Source organism: Phycodurus eques, chromosome 19 (assembly GCF_024500275.1).
Source record: "Phycodurus eques isolate BA_2022a chromosome 19, UOR_Pequ_1.1, whole genome shotgun sequence".
Classification (NCBI taxonomy): domain Eukaryota; kingdom Metazoa; phylum Chordata; class Actinopteri; order Syngnathiformes; family Syngnathidae; genus Phycodurus; species Phycodurus eques.
The window spans coordinates 7,030,180-7,050,451 of NC_084543.1; the positions used below are offsets into that span (position 1 = coordinate 7,030,180).

The 20,272-nt window shown below is 39.9% G+C and overlaps 2 protein-coding genes across 6 annotated transcripts in view; one reads left to right on the plus strand and one right to left on the minus strand.

The window, feature by feature from the left end:
- LOC133417853 (retinol dehydrogenase 13-like) overlaps window positions 1-20,272 on the minus strand; it is a 46,599-nt gene that overhangs the window by 3,966 nt on the left and 22,361 nt on the right. For 2 of the 5 annotated variants that reach the window (XM_061706024.1, XM_061706022.1), the window contains 3 exons: window positions 14,318-14,483; window positions 1,568-1,773; window positions 663-781 (listed from right to left, as the gene is read on the minus strand). In XM_061706024.1, the coding sequence (XP_061562008.1) occupies window positions 663-781; window positions 1,568-1,632 (184 nt within the window). In that variant the 5' untranslated portion in view covers window positions 1,633-1,773; window positions 14,318-14,483. Of the gene's footprint in view, window positions 1-662; window positions 782-930; window positions 1,774-14,317; window positions 14,484-15,933; window positions 16,107-20,272 lie in introns of all 5 variants that reach the window. The other 3 variants (XM_061706023.1, XM_061706025.1, XM_061706027.1) reach the window with 3 other exon arrangements.
- On the plus strand, window positions 4,997-20,008 carry sbk1 (SH3 domain binding kinase 1). Its single transcript, XM_061706021.1, has 4 exons — window positions 4,997-5,573; window positions 15,994-16,238; window positions 16,301-16,503; window positions 17,780-20,008. The coding sequence occupies exons 1-4, from the start codon at window positions 5,536-5,538 to the stop codon at window positions 18,599-18,601; spliced, it is 1,308 nt and encodes a 435-aa protein (XP_061562005.1). The 5' UTR covers window positions 4,997-5,535; the 3' UTR covers window positions 18,602-20,008.

Sequence of the window (20,272 nt, forward strand, 5' to 3'; positions counted from 1 at the left end):
TATAACACTTTGTCATGAATGACATTTTAACATCCAACTGCATGTTTTTCAAAAAGTCTTACCAAACATTTTTAATGTAGCATGTAACAAGGAATTTTAGTTCTAAAATAAAACTGGCAGGACCACTGAAGTGATACATTATCACACCATTGCTTGCTTCGTTTAGGACTCCCTTTAAAAAAAAGTGAGGGGTGGGTTCTGTTTAATGGATTTAGTGTTGTGTATTGTCTCGTGTAGATTCTCAGTCATCCAGGTCACAGTAAAGTGTTATTGTATTTATCCAAGTAACGGGGCTAAAGAAACAGCAGAGTGGAGTTTAAAAAAAAAAAAAAAACAACAACACTTCGCTTTAGAGTTATCATCCTAGAGTTATCGTATCTTAAAGTATCGCCGCACGGCTGACATGAGTCCTACCCGGAAGGTACATTATGCAAGGCTGGTGACGTGGTATCAGTGTCATAGTATCAGAGCATTTTTCCGAGTATTAGTACAGACGTACAGTATCGGCATCCGTAATTTCAAATATTAATATCGACAATTCTGAACATTTTTAGGGGAGCCTCTATTCTCAGTCTTGGTCCCGAACCCCCCGTGAATAGCGAGGGTTCACTGTACAGTTAATTTTGTCTTGTCAAAAGGACATCATCCTCATGTTTCCACACCTCTCAGGGCCAGTTCCCGTGCCGTCTCTTTGCCGATGCCTGTGTTGGCCCCCGTTATAATCACCGTCTTCCCATTTAGCTTGGCTTTGCTGGGACACCGACCCCCGGTCACATGGTTCCTGTGAAAAGAATTCAAAAGATTTCAGAAGATTGCAGCCAGACTCATTTGCTACAACAACCACACCAGGAAGCATCAGAAGCAGGCTTTTGTCAGTGTAAGGCATACAACTAACTATACTGACTTCGAATGCATATGCAGTATGTTTACATTTTGGCAGCACGGTGACCGAATGGTTAATTCCGAGGTTAGGCCTTTGGATTTCAGTTCCGGCTTGAATGTGTGGAGTTGACACGTTCTCCTCTGGGCTTCCTCCCACATTTCAAAAACATGCATGCTGGGTTCATTAAAGGCAATAAATTGTCTAAATTGTTCGTCAATATGTGGACACTGTGATTGGCTGGTCCGGGGTGCATCTCCCCCCTCTCACCTGAAGTCAGCTGGGAAGGATAGGTTGCCCTAATGAGGAAAAGCTCCAGAAAACTGATCGATCGATGTTTAAAATTGTGAAATTATAAGCGGTCATTGGGAAGCAGCTTTTCCTGTCATTTCTTAGAATACAATTCATTAATGTAGGACAAAAAAATAATAATCATGGACTAAAAATGACATGAATTACTTTGTATTCTCTCCACTAGCATACAGTTGACTGACTTGATGACTAGATAGACAGTCAGACAGATAGAAATCAAATAATTATCCCACTAGGTTAATAAAAAACAAAACAAAAAAACGAAATTATGTGTAAACAAGCCACCACAAACACAATAAACACGGGATTATAATGTACAGTACTGTACATGAAGTTATATAGTCCAGTGGCTGTGCGCATTCAAGAGTTACTCACTTCAGTAAGACAGCACATCCAACAACAGTTCCCAAAAAAGAAACTGGTAACACGTACTTGCTCATTGTTCGTCAGTTTTTGCTAAATAAAACCTTTAGACGGGCTGTTTCCTCAGCACACACAACCACAAGGTTATGGGCGCTTGCCTGTGACGTCATCCCGACAATTGGCGTTGTTGGGAAATGTAGTCCAGTTCTCTGACGTCACTGTCAAAACAAGTACAAGCACATTATTTAATAATAAATACTAATAGTAATAGTAATAATCATAAAACTCCTAATTATGTATGTAAAAAACATTTTCTTTATAACTTCCTCGTTACTGTTGACGGTGAGTTGGACACGCTCACAGCTAATTGATTTACTTTAGTGTAACAAATAAGAATCAAATGCACTGGACTGCAAAGCTTTCTGATGATTATTTACTTTACTTTCACACTATTGATCAACTCAGTCATTTAGGGATCTGTCTAGGATCCGCATAAATATGCGTATCATCGTTCATTTTCTTGAACCAGTATCAGTAATTCATGTTATTTTCTTGCATTGGATGAGATTACAAGTGTTGTATTTGGCAGCAACCAATGCTTAAAATCGGAACAATGTCTTTCCTCAGTCATATTCATGAGTGGAGTGTATTATAAGTCACTGTTGAACACAACATAGCAACCAAAAGTTGCAGAAGAAACTTCGAGGCCATTTGAACTTGAGCTTCTGTTGCTCCACTGATGATTATAGGCTAGCGAGGACACAGGAAGCAATTTCAGGAAGAAAGATTTGGGAACACGAAAGAAACAAGGCCAGGTGGAAACTTGAGGCGACACATAAAGAGTCGAAAACTAGGCCATGAGTCTGGTGTGTGGCAAAGAGGAGATGAAAGACAGCAAAGCAGCCTGTTACTGTTACATCTGTTCATAGTTCGAAGGTCTCTTATCCCCCTTGGTGTGCTTGTCAGCGTGAATACTTGACCTTCACTATGATTAATAGCGGCACTGTTCTTGTGTTAGCCCTGATAAAAATAAAGTTTAAAAGTCTTGGCCCGTCGAACACGTTGCAGTAGATGGATCTCTTCTGTTCATCTTCTCTGCTGGACCTAAAAATGCCTGAAAGAATATTTTCTTTCACATTTGTATACTGAGTCCAATCCTGACTCTCATTACTTTTATTTAAATGAGCCCAAAACAAGAAAAACAAAACAAATAAATGCAGAAGAGGGAAATTGAGCAGTTAATTTGCTTTTTATTCATCTCCTGAATGGTATTTTGAAAGAAAAACATGAACAAAATTACATTTAAAATGTTTTATACATGCTGAAGCCACAATTATTTGTAACAAAAACACATTATTAGGTATGCAAAAGTATAGGAGCAAATAGACTAATCTAAAGAGAAGTTTGCATTTTTTTAAGAAACCACCGAGCCTGCGGAAGAACAACCTATCAGAGACAGAATGCGGGTGTATGGGGTGTATACACACGCATAGTCGGTCACCTGCAGACGCCCGCAGCCTTTCCCTTTAAATGAGTAAGACTTCATATCAAGCTGCAAAGCCTGTGCTTTTGCACCAAATGCATCAAGCCTGTGTCCACTGACAGCACCAAACTTTGGCAACCAAGAAAAACTCCAGACTTAAATCTGAGAGAGCATGCATTTTACCTGCTGAAGTGGAGACTGTTTCCCCCCTTCCCCCAAACAACTGAAAAGGGCTGTGATGAAAGCCTGGAAAAGCTTCACAGAAGAAAAATGCAAAGGTTTGGTAATCTGATTGCGTTTTGTTACAAATATCTATCAGTGTCTCCCGACCTTTATTGCACCAAGGCACACGGCACACCATCAATTAAAAATGTCATATATATATATATATATATATATATATGTATACTACACACACAGAAATGATGATAGTCCCATCTCATTTTGCTCACAAATGTACTTCTGGGCCAATTTAGTTGAATGCAAAGGGGCAAAAGACACTTCCATCACTCTCAGCTTTAGCAGCTAAAATGCATGCTCTCTATTTAAGTCTGGAGATTTACTTATTGAGTAAATACATTTGTGAGCAAAGTGAGGCAAGATCATTATTTGTTTCAGTATATATATTTGTTGTGACATTTTTGTTTGGTGGTGTGCGATTTTTTAAATGTAAAATACAGAATGTGCCTCGCATCAATAAAGGTTCAGAAACACTGATCCATCCATTATTTCTTCCCATGCATCAATCCATCTTTTGGTGATGGTAATGGTTCTCTCAGGCCATTCCTGTCATGTCCAAGCTGTCTCATCAGTTCATCTCAGCAAACAGTGCTGGCAGGAGTGCTGTTGTTCATCATGGACAGTTAAGGGTACATGCCAATGCCGTGAATTAATTGCCTAATAAGGACAGTTGGCAAAGTCACCGTGTGAAGTGCTCAAGCTGTTGAATTATGCAAGAGTGGAGCAGCTTGTTTCTTTCGAGTGCTCAAATCACTCAAACTACAATAGCAGGAGTTGTAGTGCAGTGATTCTCAGCTTGTGGGTCAGAACCCAAAAAGTGGGACGCAGACAAAAAAAACCAAAACAAAAAACAAAAAAAATGACGCAAGGTCCTTGGTTCACAACAGTGCCGACATAAAATATTTGGAGGTTACGAATGGTCAGTAGCGTGCCGTATAGAAAGCTGGCTCGCTGGCCTTGTGAGGATGAATTTGAAATCAATGAAATTAATTAAATACACAGTCCCATTGCAAGTTCCATCATAAAAGAGTACTATCAAATTGATTAATTAAAATAAATGTTAATTTAAAATCAGAAATAAGTACAATATATATTAGGTACAGTCATCCTTAAATTAATTGTATTGAAATAAAAAATTGCATTACATTTACAATTTAATAAGTATTAAATCAATTAAAACAATTATAAGATTGAATAAATACAGTATATTTTAGGAATGTAAAAGTCAGTTGAGACTTAGAGAATAATGTATCGTTGTTCATCTATCTACAGTATGCTAGCAACATATAGTGACAGGCTGAACCAGTAAATGCACTTCTTACTTGATGGCAGAAGTTACAATTAACCTGTGTATCCACCTGTTGCCCTTCTTACAGCCAACTAATAGCTTCGTAACCAACTACCCAGACCCAGATTTGGCACTAAATTCATTTGTGAGTAAATTGAGATCACTATTTCAATACTGTTTAAAATGCATGCTCTATAGGTTTTAAGTCAGGAGACATACTTACTGAGTAACAAAATGTTTGAGTACATTGCGGCGTCATTATTTCAGTTTAAATAATTTTGTGACATTTTTGTCTGGAGCCGGTGAGATTTGTCTAATAATAAATGGCTCAATAAAGGTTGGAACACAGCAGTTCACTGCCAGTGCCGAGAACCACTGTAATAGTGGTTTCAGTTTGTGGAAGGCACTAGGACCCTGGGCATGTGAGCAGTGCAGACGGCAAACAATGAAGAGAGCTGAGTAGTGGAGACCAACACATGAGCAACATCTGAGCCACAAACCATCACCATCACCCTGCACCATATTTCAACCTCGCAGCCCTCTTTCTCATCCCCCGGACACAAGAGCTGAGTGGGAGTGGAACGTACGCTGGATGTGCAGGCTTCTTCTGGCTTCTTTGTGTTTGTGAATGACTGGGACTGAAGTGGGTCATGCAGGACCACTGGAGGAGTGAAAGATGAACAACACCCATTACCCCGTCCCCCTCAAGCCTTCTTCCAGCAGAGATGATCCAAGCTTGCACACCTCAGCACCCGTCATGATGCGATCACTGCATCCGCCTCCAGTCAAGTAATCTCAAAGCCTCTCAAGGAACAGGATGAGAGTCAACTGAACGAGAACATCAGCGCTTTTCATCAAGTCAAGCTTTGTGCTTTGAGAGGGAACTGCAGCAGATTCTTAGGATTTTCTTTTTTTAACCTGTGTGCTTCAGGTTCTTGCAGTCTCCAAAGGGTCAGTGCTGTGCAAAGAATGCAGGACCATGGAGGAGAGAGACAAGTCCCCAGCAGGTGAGGGCATTGCCTAAATACTCATTATTGTCGTGTCGTTGGATATACAGTATGGTATATTGTGTTTATGAAGCTAATATTGTGCGCAATAATAAGCAGTGAAACCAATTATTCTTTATACCCACCAGGAGACCCATATTATTTGTGTATTTTTCTTCACTTCCTCCCATTTGTTTGAGATTACTTCTGTGGTTGTTCAGTCATCATACCACTTATGCGCTTGTGTACAATATACAATATATGACATGGATGGACTAGCGTTCCAAATAGAATCAAGTCAAATAAAGAGCGGAAAGTGGAAATGCTTCTGTTGCTTTTGTCACCAATATTGTGTTAGGGAAACAAGGATGGCTCCGTCGTAATCAGTAACGGTGACAAACCGTTGTAACTGAAACTGTGAGGGAAAAAAGGTATGCATTTTACTCATCACATCAATCTACAAATCCTCTTCTGTTGTTCAAAACAAAACACATTGACAATGAAAGTTGTCAATGTGTTTTGACATAAATGTTTTGACACCCTTCATAAATTCATAAATTTGACACCCAAAACATTTGACATGTTTTGACACCCTTCATAAATTCCTAAACACATTACATCTGCTCGTTACTTCAGAGGAAATCCCATGAAATGGTTTTTAAACAGGGTTTACCAAAAGTATACAGTTCAGCATTAGATAAAAAGAACTGCACTGTACAACTTTGGTAAAATCTACTGCTTTTCCACAGCTACCATAGTCTAAAATTGAAAGATGATAAGGGAAATATAATAATAATAATACTCTTAGACTACCATAAAGGAAACACATCATATGACTATTTTTTTTAGTACAGTACATTGTGCAAGAGTGTATAATTTCCTTCAAAGTCTGCAAACATCTGTGTCATCGAAGAGAAACAGGTTTTGCAGCAACCTGCCACCATCTGGGAGGAAACAGCTGTCTAATATAATATCATTATGAGCCTTGCCAATCAATACCGCATGCAGGCTTTCAGTGTACTCTTATAAATGGTTTTATTATGCTCAATTTATGTGTGCTTTCCTTGCACCGTTTTCCAATTAGAGCTGCTTTTTCTGGGCTGTTTAATGCTTGGAGACTGCTCTTTTGTGTCTGCTCAGTGTTGTATACACTTGCACATACATCGTGCAATTAAGTCAAGTACTTAATAATGAGACGGTGGGGGATGGGGGATTTTAGATTATCCTAGTGAATCTCATTATCATTATGTACAGTGCTGTTAGTTTGCCTGGATGTGGAGGGTGAAATCGCTCCCCCATTAGATATGCACTCCCCCCCCAGACCCAATTTCTGCAGCTCTCATATGAAAACCCCCCCTCGTCAACCCCCCGCCATGTATTTGACATCAAAGCATGTGGCACAAAGGAAGGGATGCTCGTCTCTCTCATTGGATTCCCCCATTCACACACACCCGCTCATATCAAACCTCCCTTGTGGAAGTTGAATCTATTAGATTATATCAGTGGGGTCTAGGGGGCGGGGGGGTTGGTACAGTATCTTCCTTTGGCATCTTACTGAAGTAATGTGCCACCACTTAAGGAATTCTACATAATGTAATGGCAATGATGATTTGAGCTTGTTATGAGTGGTGTTTATGGTCAGTTTTTTTTAATTGAGAAAAAGTGGAAATTTTGCAAATGTGATAAATAGTTCCGTAGATGTCCTGAATGAGCTGAACAGTGTGCGGTTAGAATGGTTTGAATCGGTCAAGAAACGTGGAATATAGAGATAAATGTATAAAACGCCTGCATTAATTTGGGAACGTTACTGTGGACCAAGTGGAAGATTGGAAAATGTGGGAATTTGCTCCGCATCAGTTGGAAAAACGTGGAAGAAGGAGATAATTGAAGTAGAATGTCACAATTTAAGTATTTCTGCATGACATAATTGCAATGATGATGTGAGCTGATTATGATTGCAATGTGTCTATCGTCAGATGTGCTGCAGTCTAATTGTAGCCACTAATGAATGTGGATTAGATCTGTTATCAGTGGTTGGGTTTAATTACTCTCCTGCTTGGGTCCCATTTGCAGTCAACCTATGACATTTGACAACAGCCTCGCTTCATACTTGGCTCATTTATTGGATCAATGTAACCTTGGTTTTCCCCATTTCTGGATCTTTGGCAATCCCAGCAGGACGCCAACACGGCCGCCTTTCAACAAGGTCGCTCTGTGGGGGGTTTGGAGAGAAGGGATGATTGGAAGCACAGAGAGGTGAGACAAGTCAAGGAAAGGATACACTCAAATATGTAGGTCCTGCAGACATCAGCGGGAGGTTTTGACAATATTTCGTGTGCTACTTAATAAAGTGATTTGTGTATTTTTTTTTTATTTATTTGTTTGCTTGAGAGGACACCTAGGCTGTCACTCACAGATAAAGTGCACACTCATGCTCAGTGGTGGGAAGTAACCAAGTACAAATACTTTATGACTATACTGAAGTCGATTTTTTATCTACTTGTGCTTTACATGAAAGTTTTTTTCTGATGACTTTTTACTTTTACTCCCTGCATTTGAAACCAGATATTTTTACTAGTCTATTCTTTTTACTTTGTCAAAATACGCTTGTTGTTGTTGCTTTTTTTCATCCTCCGCTGGTGACGACACACCGCAAAAAAAGATGTAAAAACAGAGAGGTAAAGTCAACCTTGTTTGATATTTGGATTGTTGTATTGAGATCTTGGGAACATTGAAGACAGGAAAAATGCAGCGACTAATGTTGGCTACAAGAACGATTTGTGGCGAATGAGTTGTTGCTAGTGCTAGCCTAAAAACCACAAGTTTCTGGTGCTCAAAAATTCTCCGTCTAAAAAAACAACAACAAAAAAACACATACATGTAAGGTGTATTTTGTTGCTGTTTTCATTAGCTAATTTAGCTTATTTTTGTTAGTCAGTCTAAACCTTTGTAAAACCTTAGTTTTTTTTTTTTTAATTGACAAAACAGGGAAACTATGTTGTGCGCTGTTTGGATTTTTCACGATTTTTGTATACTTGACAATTTTTCATCATTCAAATTTGGCAGGGCTGTTAACAACACTCTTCTTTGTGGTGTTTGAAATTCAGAAGACATATTTTCATCTAACAGGGACTTTAAGTACAGTGTGTGGGTTCTTTTGCCACCTCTGCTAATGCTGTTAAACATTAGATCCTTCATTCCCAGTGCAGTCCGAGTCAGACCATTTCGGAGGCTGTAATTTGTAGAGCAACTGTAATTTGTAGAGCAACTCAAGTGAAGGTGTGTTTCCCCATAGTTAACTGGAACTCATCCAAATGGGGAACAGGAGACAAGGCAATTCATGAGCTCAGTCATCCCCAATGATGACTTATCGCACCAAAAACAAGTTGTCCATTAGTGTAAAGAGGAAGACTGAGGCGAAATCTATTTACTTCTTTTTTTCCCCTGAGTCTCTTTTTTGTTTTGAGGAATAAACAAGAGGGACAAGGACTGCACTATAAAATCGGTAAACAGTGTAAAGCTGCTGACTCTGATCCCTTGACCCACTTTAGATACACTGATGTTTTTTGCTTAATATTCAAATACACTTGTTTTACATGAAAGGGTGCCGCATCATCGTTAATACCCTCATTTTCATCTTACATTTTTTTTTTTTTTTTTTATTATTCAAAGGTTTGTCAAGGCAGTTATTGCTATACCAAGTTTAGTGGAAGTAATTGCACTCTTACAGTTTACCATGTATAGCTGAACCAAAATATTAGAAACACCTGTCAGCATCACACTGCAGTCCTACACCACGGCATTACTGCAGCAATCGCATGTGCATGCTGAAAAGCTGATGTTGAACTAAGGTTTTGTGGAATTGTTGAAATGTAGAATGTGAGAATTGAATTTGGAATGGTTTAAATCAATTGAGAAATGTGAAAGGAGAAGGCACATACAGTATGTAAGATTTCAGTGTTTATTTGTTAATTTTGGAATGGAAAAGTATGGAATACCAAAAAATGTGATACATAATTCCGCATATGTACTGCATTTGCTAAACATTTTGAAGTTGGAATGGTTTGAATCTGTTGGTTAGAAACTGAATAATTGGACAAAAAAGGCTGTTTGTGTAAAAAAACAGAATCCCATATGATGATGTCCTTATTTTCCTCACTAAACTTTTCAGGAATAAAGACTACTTGCTTACAAATAGAGTTATTATGAGATTTGTTTTCACGTGTTTATTAGGGATGTTGTGGGATAAAGAATTTGTCGAGAGGATCAAAACATGCCTCACGTATAACAAGTCCGTGAGCTGCTTTAAACTGCTTAGAGATTATTTTGAATGAGTGGGACTGGATTTAATAACCCACAGACGGCAAACTGTGCCTGGAGCTCATCTGTATGTGGTGCGGCTGCGGCATCTTTAGCCACCTGAGAGGAGAGGAAGTGAGCAGTAATGGAAAAAAAAAAAAAAATACACTAAGTGTGAACTGGGGTTGATTAAGACAACATTCCAAGTGATACAGGATTAAGTGGCACAGTGAATATTATCTAGCACCAATAAAAGGAACAAAAATAAACCACTACATGTATGCATTTACTACAAAAGTGTCATCTGCTCTAATATTTTTTTGTTTAAAAAAAAAAACTTCAACTTCACATTTTAGAGCAAGAACAGCAATAAAGTGCAACAACAAATGAAATCACTTAGCTCTCTGAGAATGTACAAAACAGAGTAAAGTGGTGCCTTGAGATATGAGTGACCTGACTGACCTGTCTTTCGAGATACGCGCTATCATTCGGCAGTTTTCTTTATGGTATGGCGCCAGTTAATTCAACTCATGTCACTTCACAACGAGAAGAAGTTTCACAAATAGTGAACACCTTCAAAACAAGGCTTCAAGCTGTTTATTACCACTGCCCGTTAAAGTTTACTGTCAAACTAAATATAAAATAAAAGACAATTACACATTGTGCAATAAAAAACTCCACATAGTTTCGCTTTGGAGAAGTTCGTTTAGCTTAATGCTAACAAACAATGCAAACGCTATAGCTGGGCTAACAAATAGCATCGCTGTCACAGTGTTATAACAGTGTTATAACCCTTTAAGCAAAGGATATTTCTAAACAAACGGTGGATCAACACGTAGACAAATATAACAATAGTCACAGTCATATATTCTTTATTCTCTTCGAAGAATGACTAATATTACTGCGGCTTACTGAGGACCGGCTATTTGTATATCTGCATGTCTGTAATATACTGCCCCCAGGTGGCCATGGTGCACACAGCAGAAGGAGCAGCACAATGGCCATTGATATTAGCCATTACATTCTATTTAATTATGTCAAGACTGTATGTTTTTATAAAGTATTATTTTAAAGAGTGCAATTAGTCTTAACATGGTCCAATGTTTTTTGTTGTGTTTTTTTGTGGGGAGGCTGGAACAGATCAATAGCATTTCTATTTCTTTCAATGGGGAAAGGTGATTTGAGATACAAGTGCTTGGCGTTACGAGTGTGGTCATGGAATGAATTAAACTCATATCTCAAGGCACCACTGTGTCAAACAGAATACACAAAAAAATGTCAATACTTATAATGATGTAACTGAGCAGAGGGATCTAAAACACGGTGGCAAAAAAGCTTCAAAAACAATTGTTAAATTGAATAATTAGGTCATCAAAAGCTTTAGTATAAAAAATAATAATAAAAAAAAAAAAAATTATAACTAAATCTAAATTAACTACTTGAATCCAAATAGGACCTAAACAGGTGCTTAGTTGGCTTCCGCTTTGGGCCGACACTGATCACAGCTGCTCGTGGAAGACAAGGGCCCCCTTCTATGTAGCATCGCCTCACACACTGTCACACTCCGGACCCTCTGAGTCTCCCAAATAATCACATCATCCTGCCAGAAAAGCACATAACTTCCCTCAAGTACCTTCCGGGCACAATACTGCGGTTTGTGGATCACACCTACGACGTCATCACAGCTGCACACGTCGCATATCGGCACTCTTAATCCCGTTTTAGAAAGAAAGGGGGGGCTGGCTGGGTTTTTGTCTTGGTGGGAAATTAAGTACTGTAATGTGATTATATGCTATGGTGGAGTGAATGTTCTGGAGAGAGTAAACAAGTACAGTGAACCCTCAGTATTCATGGGTTAGGGACCAAGATCTGCTGCGAATAGCAAAAGTACACCGGCTCATTGAAGAGAAAAACATGCACAGGGCTCCCACTAATTACCATAATTACATTCAGCGTAATGGTTTGAATCATTTGTTGTTAAAGTGGTGCCTTGAGATGCAAATTTAATTTGTTCCGTGAGCACACTTGTAACTCAAGATACTCATGTCTTAAAACCTCTTTTCTCATTGAAATGAATGGAAATTCCATTTATCTGATCCAGGCTCCCCCACCGCCCAAAAACATTTTGTGTTTGTTTTTAATTAGGAAAAAAAATAAAATGCCTCTGAAATAATGTACTTTATAAATACAGAGTAATAAGATAATTATATAGAATGTAAAGAATGAAACAGTTCTATTGTACTGCTCTAGCTGGTGTGTCCCCTTTGGCCACCAGGAGGCAGTATAATCCATTTATGCAGGCACAAACAAAGAAGAAAAGGATTTCTTCTTTTACGAATACTGTGTGAGTCAGTCAGATGCTGTTTTACTAATTTTTCTGGAGAGGATAAAAATATATGCTTGTCAATATTGTTATATTATCTGTGTTTGTATTCAAATATCTGCTGCTTAAAATCTTTTTAAAACCGCGACTATCGAGGCCAACCGTTAGCTTAACGAAGGCGTTTCGCAATGTTTGCTAGCATTAAGCTCAGCGGATTTTCCTAAGGCAAAGCTATGTGGTGGTTTGAAGTACACATGTAATTCTCTTTGTTTTATGTTTAGTTTGACAGTAAACTTCAACGGGGAGTGGCATTAAACAGCTTCTGCTGTCCTAAAAACAAAAATCAACGAGTGATATCATCAATTAGTCGACATTATAGTCAACTAAAAAAAACTCTAGTGTATATACATATACAGTACTGTATGTATAATCATGAAGAGCTGGTACAAGAAGTTTTCTGAGAAGCTTCATATCTTGTGGGCAGAGCTCGATAAATATAGCTGCAGGGCGAGTGCGGCAGGATGTGACAATTTGCAAAGCTTGTTCTTGGCTTCTCCGTCTTCCAGTCCAGGAAGAAAATAAACATTGCCGCAGAAAATAGAAAGCGCGCCCTGTGTATTCCATACGTGCTCGTATCTCCACTGATCACGTGTCTTGATTTGAGCCTGGAGATAATTATGTAAGACATTGTGAATCCTGTTGCCCACTCATGCCGGCTGTGCCCACTCGACAGTGTGTTGCCTTCAGGGAGTCCGAAAAGACCTTACCGTGTTCCACGTAGACCACTCTTGGGCATGGTTTTATGGTTAAATATTTAAACAGGACAGGCGGGAAGCTCAGTCTTGCAAACGTAATACAGTGCTAACATATCATGCGAAACGCATGCAGTTACGGTTATTATACTGTAAAGCTTCAAACAATTTGTACGTAAATACACACGGAGCGGCAATACATAAAACAGAACATACAACGAGGTATATATTTTCTCTGCCCTGTGGGAACAACGGCTATTACTGCCGTTTAGTTTGGGGACCTTCTCCGCCTCTTGTTCTTGGTCTTAATTACGCTGTGCATATTCCAGTAGAGCTCAGTGCTCCCCAGCATGTAGCAGTACAACATGGTACTACATCGAAGGCTCACAACTCTAAATTCAGACTTGCCAGTATACTGTAAAAACCCAGAAAAAATGATCACTAAAAATCTGTGATATAGCAGGCACGTGAAATATCGATAGTTTAAACCCTAAATATACTGTACCCCAAATTATCATCCTAAAATACTTAAAAGGTTGAGGTTGTCAAGCAGCAAATCTATCAGCTATTGTTTTGTTATATGTGAGTTATTTTAGGATAAATGCATGTGACTATTGTAATCAAAAGTATTGTCTGAGCCTCATCTTTGTAACAGGAGATTCATTTTGACAGCAAATGCTCGCAAATAATCACCTACTTACCTGTTCAGAATTCTTCCGTCAAACACAATTAAAGGTATTCGCTGAAAAAAAATCACGCTTTTATGTGGATTTTGCCAAAAACATTTTAATTATTTGATTTTGTTTTCACGTGTCCACTGATTAAGCATTAGCAAAACTGCTTTTGAAGACTTTTAAAATGTGCCGGAAATGCGAGGATGCTGGCGTGTATGCCATTACTATTATCATTAGTACCGGGTATTATGCTGGTAAATTTAGGCAGCTCCAAATGGAGAATTTTTTTTTTATCTAAACCGCTCACTTTTGCTCTGAGGAGAGGTAGTGTAAATGCGAAAGGAAAAACAAGCTTATCTGTTAGCTTTGACTGTCAAGTGAAACAGGCCGTCAGCAAAATTGCTCCTAGTGATTTTATGTCTATTAGTGTGTGTGTGTGTGTGTAGTGTGTGCGTGTGCTGCACATGATTGGAGGGATGATTATGCTGGATTTTTTTTTTCCCCATTTAAACTGATGCATTCTTTTCCCAGTTTACTGTTACACCCTAACCAAACTTCACTCGATTTTAATGAGCAGCCAGTGCGTATTACACTTGTAGAACGAAACCCAAATGTGCTGTAAAAGCAACAGGTGATGATGTTTTGTTTCCCAGAATGCACGTGGCATATTTTACCGGAATCCACCTCGAAACCGTTTCCATTTGTTGGCTCTTTTACCTGCTCCTATTGATTTTCCCATCAGCGTGTGCCAGTAAGTGCTGTGAGACCAGTCATTCTCGTGGCTGCATCGGAAAGCTCCACGGAGTGATGTGCAATGCATGGACTCAGGGCTCTTCCCTTTGTGCATACTCTTCTCAGAAATCAATTCTATGGTAATGACAGTCTGTAAAAAAATACAAAAAATAAATGATTTAGTCCTCCTTGGGGTTATATAATGAAAACAAGATCATATAGACAAGTGCAAACAAACACTTGAGAACAATTAGCAGAAGCCTATTATCCAGCAAGAAGTTTTATTTGGTGACTTAGGTGGGCGGTCAGCATGGAAAATGAAAAGCAATGAATTCCTCCCAGCGAGAAAAACAATGATGCAAAATTATTATTATTGTTTTTTTATTATTTTAATAAATAACCTTCATGTTGCACTTAGAAAAGATATAGCAATAATAAAAACTATAAAATAATTTCAAAAACAGTCATCATGCATCATATCTAAATAAAACAGTAAAAACTACAGCCAAAAGATAAATGTGAGCTTTAAGAAAGAATAAATTGTCTACGATGATGTCACAAAAGGTTTCAAACAATTTACTAGATAAGGATTTGGGTTTTGAAGGGCAAGCAGAGGAATTTTCATTTGGAAAAATGGGCTTGTACATTCTGAAGTGAAAAAAAAAACCTGTTTAATTCTTCCATTCTATTAAAGTGAAATGAAAAAGTGAGGATAAGCGTTTTAGAAAATGGATAAATGGATGAAAAAAAATGCTGCAAAAACGGTTTAATTCTTTGCATTCTATTTAATTGTGTTACTATTGTATAGTGCTATTTTACTTGTTGAAAAACCGTTACCAAAAAAAAAAGGTAGCTTTGGGGGGGGGTGGGGGGGGGGGGCTGGAATGGATTAATGTGCTTCCATTCATTTCAATGAGGATAGTTGATTTGAGATATGAGTGATTTGATTTATGAGGGTGGTCATGGAACAAATTCAACTTGTAAATCAAAGTACTGATGTCAGGAAAATTGCTGAAAAGCGAGTTGGCAGGACCAGAAGCAGGCAACAGGTCAAAGTCTTAACAGGAAAAATAATTTATCCCACAAAGGCAGCCTTCCTGAGCATCTCCTCGGAGAGACTGTCTTACAATGAGCAAAGCATGGTCTTATATGTGGAAATTTGAGACAACCCCCTTTCTGATTGGTCAATCTTGGATAAGCTGATTTAAGATCGTGTCATAGAACTGATCGTATTCGGTGAAACCTATGGTACTTCCTTAAAACACATTCACTGCCATTGACGGCTTTAGAAGTCAAATATCCATGTTAACTTGGAAGGCTGGCAGTGAATGAGATGGTGTCCTGAGTATGGACTAATGCCTAGCTATGTGTTGGGCATTTGCTGTTGTCGGTGTCCTCTAAGTGACTCTTTAATGTCTATTTTTTCTTTTTCAATGGTGTCAACACTCCCCTTGGTCCAACACTCCTTGAGCTTCAACTGGAGTTCATCTGATTATCTTAGAATCCAGGATACTCATATTTAAAAAAAACACACACATTTATGTATTCAAACATTTCTATAAAAGACAAAAGACTGATAAAAGGATGAAGACAAAAGATACCACATTTCCACTGTAAGTTCACAATGACTGTGAGAAACGTTTTCCTTTCTTTTCCATCAGTCTGCCGCATAGCGTCAAGGCCAGCCTGTCCCTTTCTCCAACGGGGGCAGGACGGGTGGGCAGCGGCGGGGGCTCTCCCACATCCAAAATGGCCCCCGGTGAAGTCGGGGTGCCTGTGGAGGACATGCAAGCCCTGGCCATCACCTCGCTTTCTGCTGCAGATGTAGCCAAACAATTTGAGCAGATTCGAGAGCTGGGGAAAGGCACATATGGAAAAGTGGACCTGGTGGCGCACAGAAGCCAAGGTGAGTCACTTTTTGTGCAGTCTATGAACACATTTTATTGTGTTTCTGTCTGATGTTTTCAGGCACTAAAATGGCGCTGAAATTTGTTACTAAAAACAAGACCAAGCTCAAGAGTTTCCTGCGGGAGTACAGTCTTACAGGTTCCCTTAGCTCCAGCCCGTTCATCATCAAAGTCTTGGACGTGCTCTTTGAGACGGAGGACTGCTACGTATTTGGACAAGAATACGCTCCCGCCGGGGACCTTTTCGACATCATTCCCCCACAGGTAGCGCCATCATGCTTGTCTCCACCAATCATCGTCTTCACGCCGACACAGCTGCTCCAATCACATTCAGACCGTGCACTTTTAACAAGCTCTCCTGGGGCTGGAGGCTTTTCTCAGTTCTATCACTATGAGAGCAGGTCTGAATTTGCTTGAGAACTTTTTCACTTGGCTTTCTCATTAAAATTGCGATTGCAGCCGAACACAAGCCAAGAAACGTTCACTTCACTTTTTCTTATTGGAGAAAATCAGTGTTCCCCCTGAACTTTAATTTATTTTCTGCTTTTAACAATACAGTGAAAAACATTATTTGGACAAAAGTATTGAGACTCCTGAACTGGAATCTTCTTACACTGTGTTTCATTTTCTAATCTACGCCAAACTATAGACCCTACATCCGGCCCACCAAGTATTTACATCATCAAGAGTCCTATAATATTTGCTGCATTAACTGAAAGGTCACCCCCTTCCCAAAATCAGTTAATTCAAATGTATTTATTCAATTTGTACTCTATTTCTTATCCATTTATTTAAAGCATTCATTTTTGAATTGATTTTGAACAATTTTACATATATTGCTAACATTGTTTTATTTTATAAATTGGTCACCAAGATATGTCATCAATTTTAAATTGTTTAAAAAACAAGCATGAATTAATGTCTTATTAAAACAAAATATTTTACTTGTAGCATTATTTAGATTTTTTTCCTAAAATCGGTTAATTAAAAAAAGTAATCAATTTATTTAATTAAATGTAATATAAATAAAGTGTACAATATACATAATATAACGATCATGAATAAAGGAAAATGGAAAAAAAATCTACATCGACACTAATTAATCACACAATTTTCTGTGATTAATTAATATTAATTGAGGTTCATTTACTAATAAATGAATCTCAATAAAAAAAATTTTTTTTTACTTAAGGCCAAAGCTTCTAACATATTTGAGTAAAATCAAGGGCTTTATGTAAAATGTTATTTTAATACCTCTTTGAAAACAATTTCTGTGAAATACAAATGTTCAACAAAACCATCATCATTGACTCATCTTAAATATGTAAAATTAAAATATGACCATTAAGAACTTTATTTTTAAAATGAATAATTTTACATACACATTTTTTTTAACCTAATCCTCAAATGACCTGGCCTATTTCTCCATTTTAAAACTCAAATGGGCCACTACCTGTGATTTAGCGTATTATCGGAGTTCGTTGCATGTTCCATTTCCATCATAACATACTACATCTGCTCATCTTTGTCTTCCTCTCAGATGGGCCTGCCAGAAGAAATGGTCAAACGCTGCATGCAACAACTTGGCCTGGCCCTGGATTTCATGCACAGCAAAAACTTGGTGCACCGGGACGTCAAGCCAGAAAACGTACTGTTGTTCGACCGCGAGTGTCGCCGCATCAAGCTGGCGGACTTCGGCATGACCCGGCGGGTGGGCTGCCGCGTGAAAAGGGTGAGCGGAACCATCCCCTACACGGCCCCGGAGGTGTGCCGGGCCAGCCGCACCGAGGGCTTCTTGGTCACCACCAGTCTAGACGTGTGGGCTTTTGGAGTTCTGGTCTTCTGCATGCTCACGGGTAACTTCCCCTGGGAGGCCGCATTGCTAACCGACGCCTTCTATGAGGAGTTTCGACGCTGGCAGAAAGCTGGATGTCCCGTGGGAACATATCCGTCTCAGTGGCGCCGATTCACTGACGACGCCCTGCGAATGTTCCAAAGGCTCCTGGCCGCAGAGCCGGAAAAACGTTGCGGGGTCAAGGACGTCTTCTGCTTTGTCAAATACGACCTGGTGAGTGAGCTCAGGCGCAGAGCGTCCTACCGCGCCAAGAGAGGCGAACGTTCCAGCTCGGGGGTGTGCACTGGCAACTGCACATCATCCTCATCCACTTCTTCCTCCTCACGCACCCCCCACAGACATCCAGAGCCTTCCACGCCTCCTGGAACCTCCTGCCTTCGCCCAGCTCCCCTCAAACGGAGTGTCCTCTCTGACCCCAGAGAGGAGGCTGGACAGCAGCAGCCTCCAGGACGGGACAAGAACAAAAGCCAGATGGTGATAGCCACTGCCATTGAAATCTGTGTATAACTAGCTGACTTTTCACTGTCATAGCAAAGTGCTCTCTATATTCAATGTCCATCTTAAGGGAGTTTAAGAGGAAAATCTCAGATCACACTGGAAATAAACTTCATCCATCAGCAGCCTGGACCTGGCTAAAAGGCCTTTTAGGTTTGGGATTCATGGCCAAAGACGGCTGAGAAAGCGTCTTACCACGCCACGAGAGGCGAACGGTCCAGCTCGGGGGTGTGCACTGGCAACTGCACATCATCTTCATACACGTCTTTTTTCTGATGCACCACCCACAGACAACCAGAGCATTCCACGCCTACTGGAACCTCCTGCTCTTGTCCAGATCGCCTCTAATAGAGCTTCAGCTCTGATCCCAGAGAGGAGGCAGGATAGAAACATTCTCCAGGACTGGACAAGAACAAAAGCCAGATGGTGATGGCCACTAACCGAAATCTTTGTGTGAGCACACTTCCATTCATCTGTTTTCTATATAAGGCATAATCTGTTCAGGGTCGGTCAAGGAGCTGGAGCCTGTCTAAGACGACTCCAGCCAAAAGACGGACTACATCACACGACTGGTCGCCAGTCAGTCGAAGGGCACATATAGAGACAGACAACCATTCATACACACATTTACACAGTCCCTGAACTGTACCCACGTTCACTGCCTCGAAGTCAGGGAACTGTACCACTACATCTTCAGTGAGACATGCGCACACTTGGGGTAACCAGATGGCTTTTCACAGTCACAGCAAAGTGCTCGCCATCTCCAAACTCCATCTTAAAAGGCAGTTTAACAGAGAAGCTCAAGATCACACTGAAATTCGTCAGTAGCATGGACCCAGGACCGGGATTCATGGCCAAAGACGGCAGCACGGGGGGGGGTGCACTTCTTCTCCCTGGCGTACATACCACAGACGCCCGGAGCTTTTCACACCTCCTGCCTTTGCCCCTGAAATGTACCATCCTTTCCAACCCCAAAGAGGAGGCTGGACAGCACCGGTCTCCAGGATGGGAACAAGAACAAAAGCCAGATGGCGATGGCGAGCGTTACAACCAGAGATCTTCTGCAGACTTTGGCAGCACACGCCAAAAAAGTGATTTTTTTCCGCACTGTGGTGATGTGCTAATGATCACATAGTAAGACACTACACAGAAATTACTTCCACATCATTTGTTCACTTTATAGCAGAGGTTCCAAATCCTTTTGGGTCAGGGATCCCCCTCAGTATCCTAACGCCAACCAATTAAACATAACTACCACGTGTGAATGATATGATTGGGGACACCAGTTCCAGAACCACTGCTTTTAAGTATCTCATATCACTTCAGAGGCTTCAGATGACTCAGAGGCCACTGAACGTTTGACTTCCTCGTCCAGTGCATTACCACACTTAGGATCAAATAAAATAAACATCTACGTAGCAGTTTGTGTCTCAGAGATGTGCATCACCTCAGGACACTTGAGTGGACCACTTCCCATTTTATTAGTAATCCATTCCGGTAAAACCATTGTCTGCGACTGTTGGACTGCTGAGCTCCATTTACAGGAACATTTTATGAGCGCAGAGGTGTGAACAATAACAAGGAGAGAACGTGTTTTAATATTTTGTTTTTTCCTTTTCTACTACTGTGTGTGTGTGTGTGTGTGTGTGTGTGTGTGTTTGTATGTGTGAGCTGCCAACACGA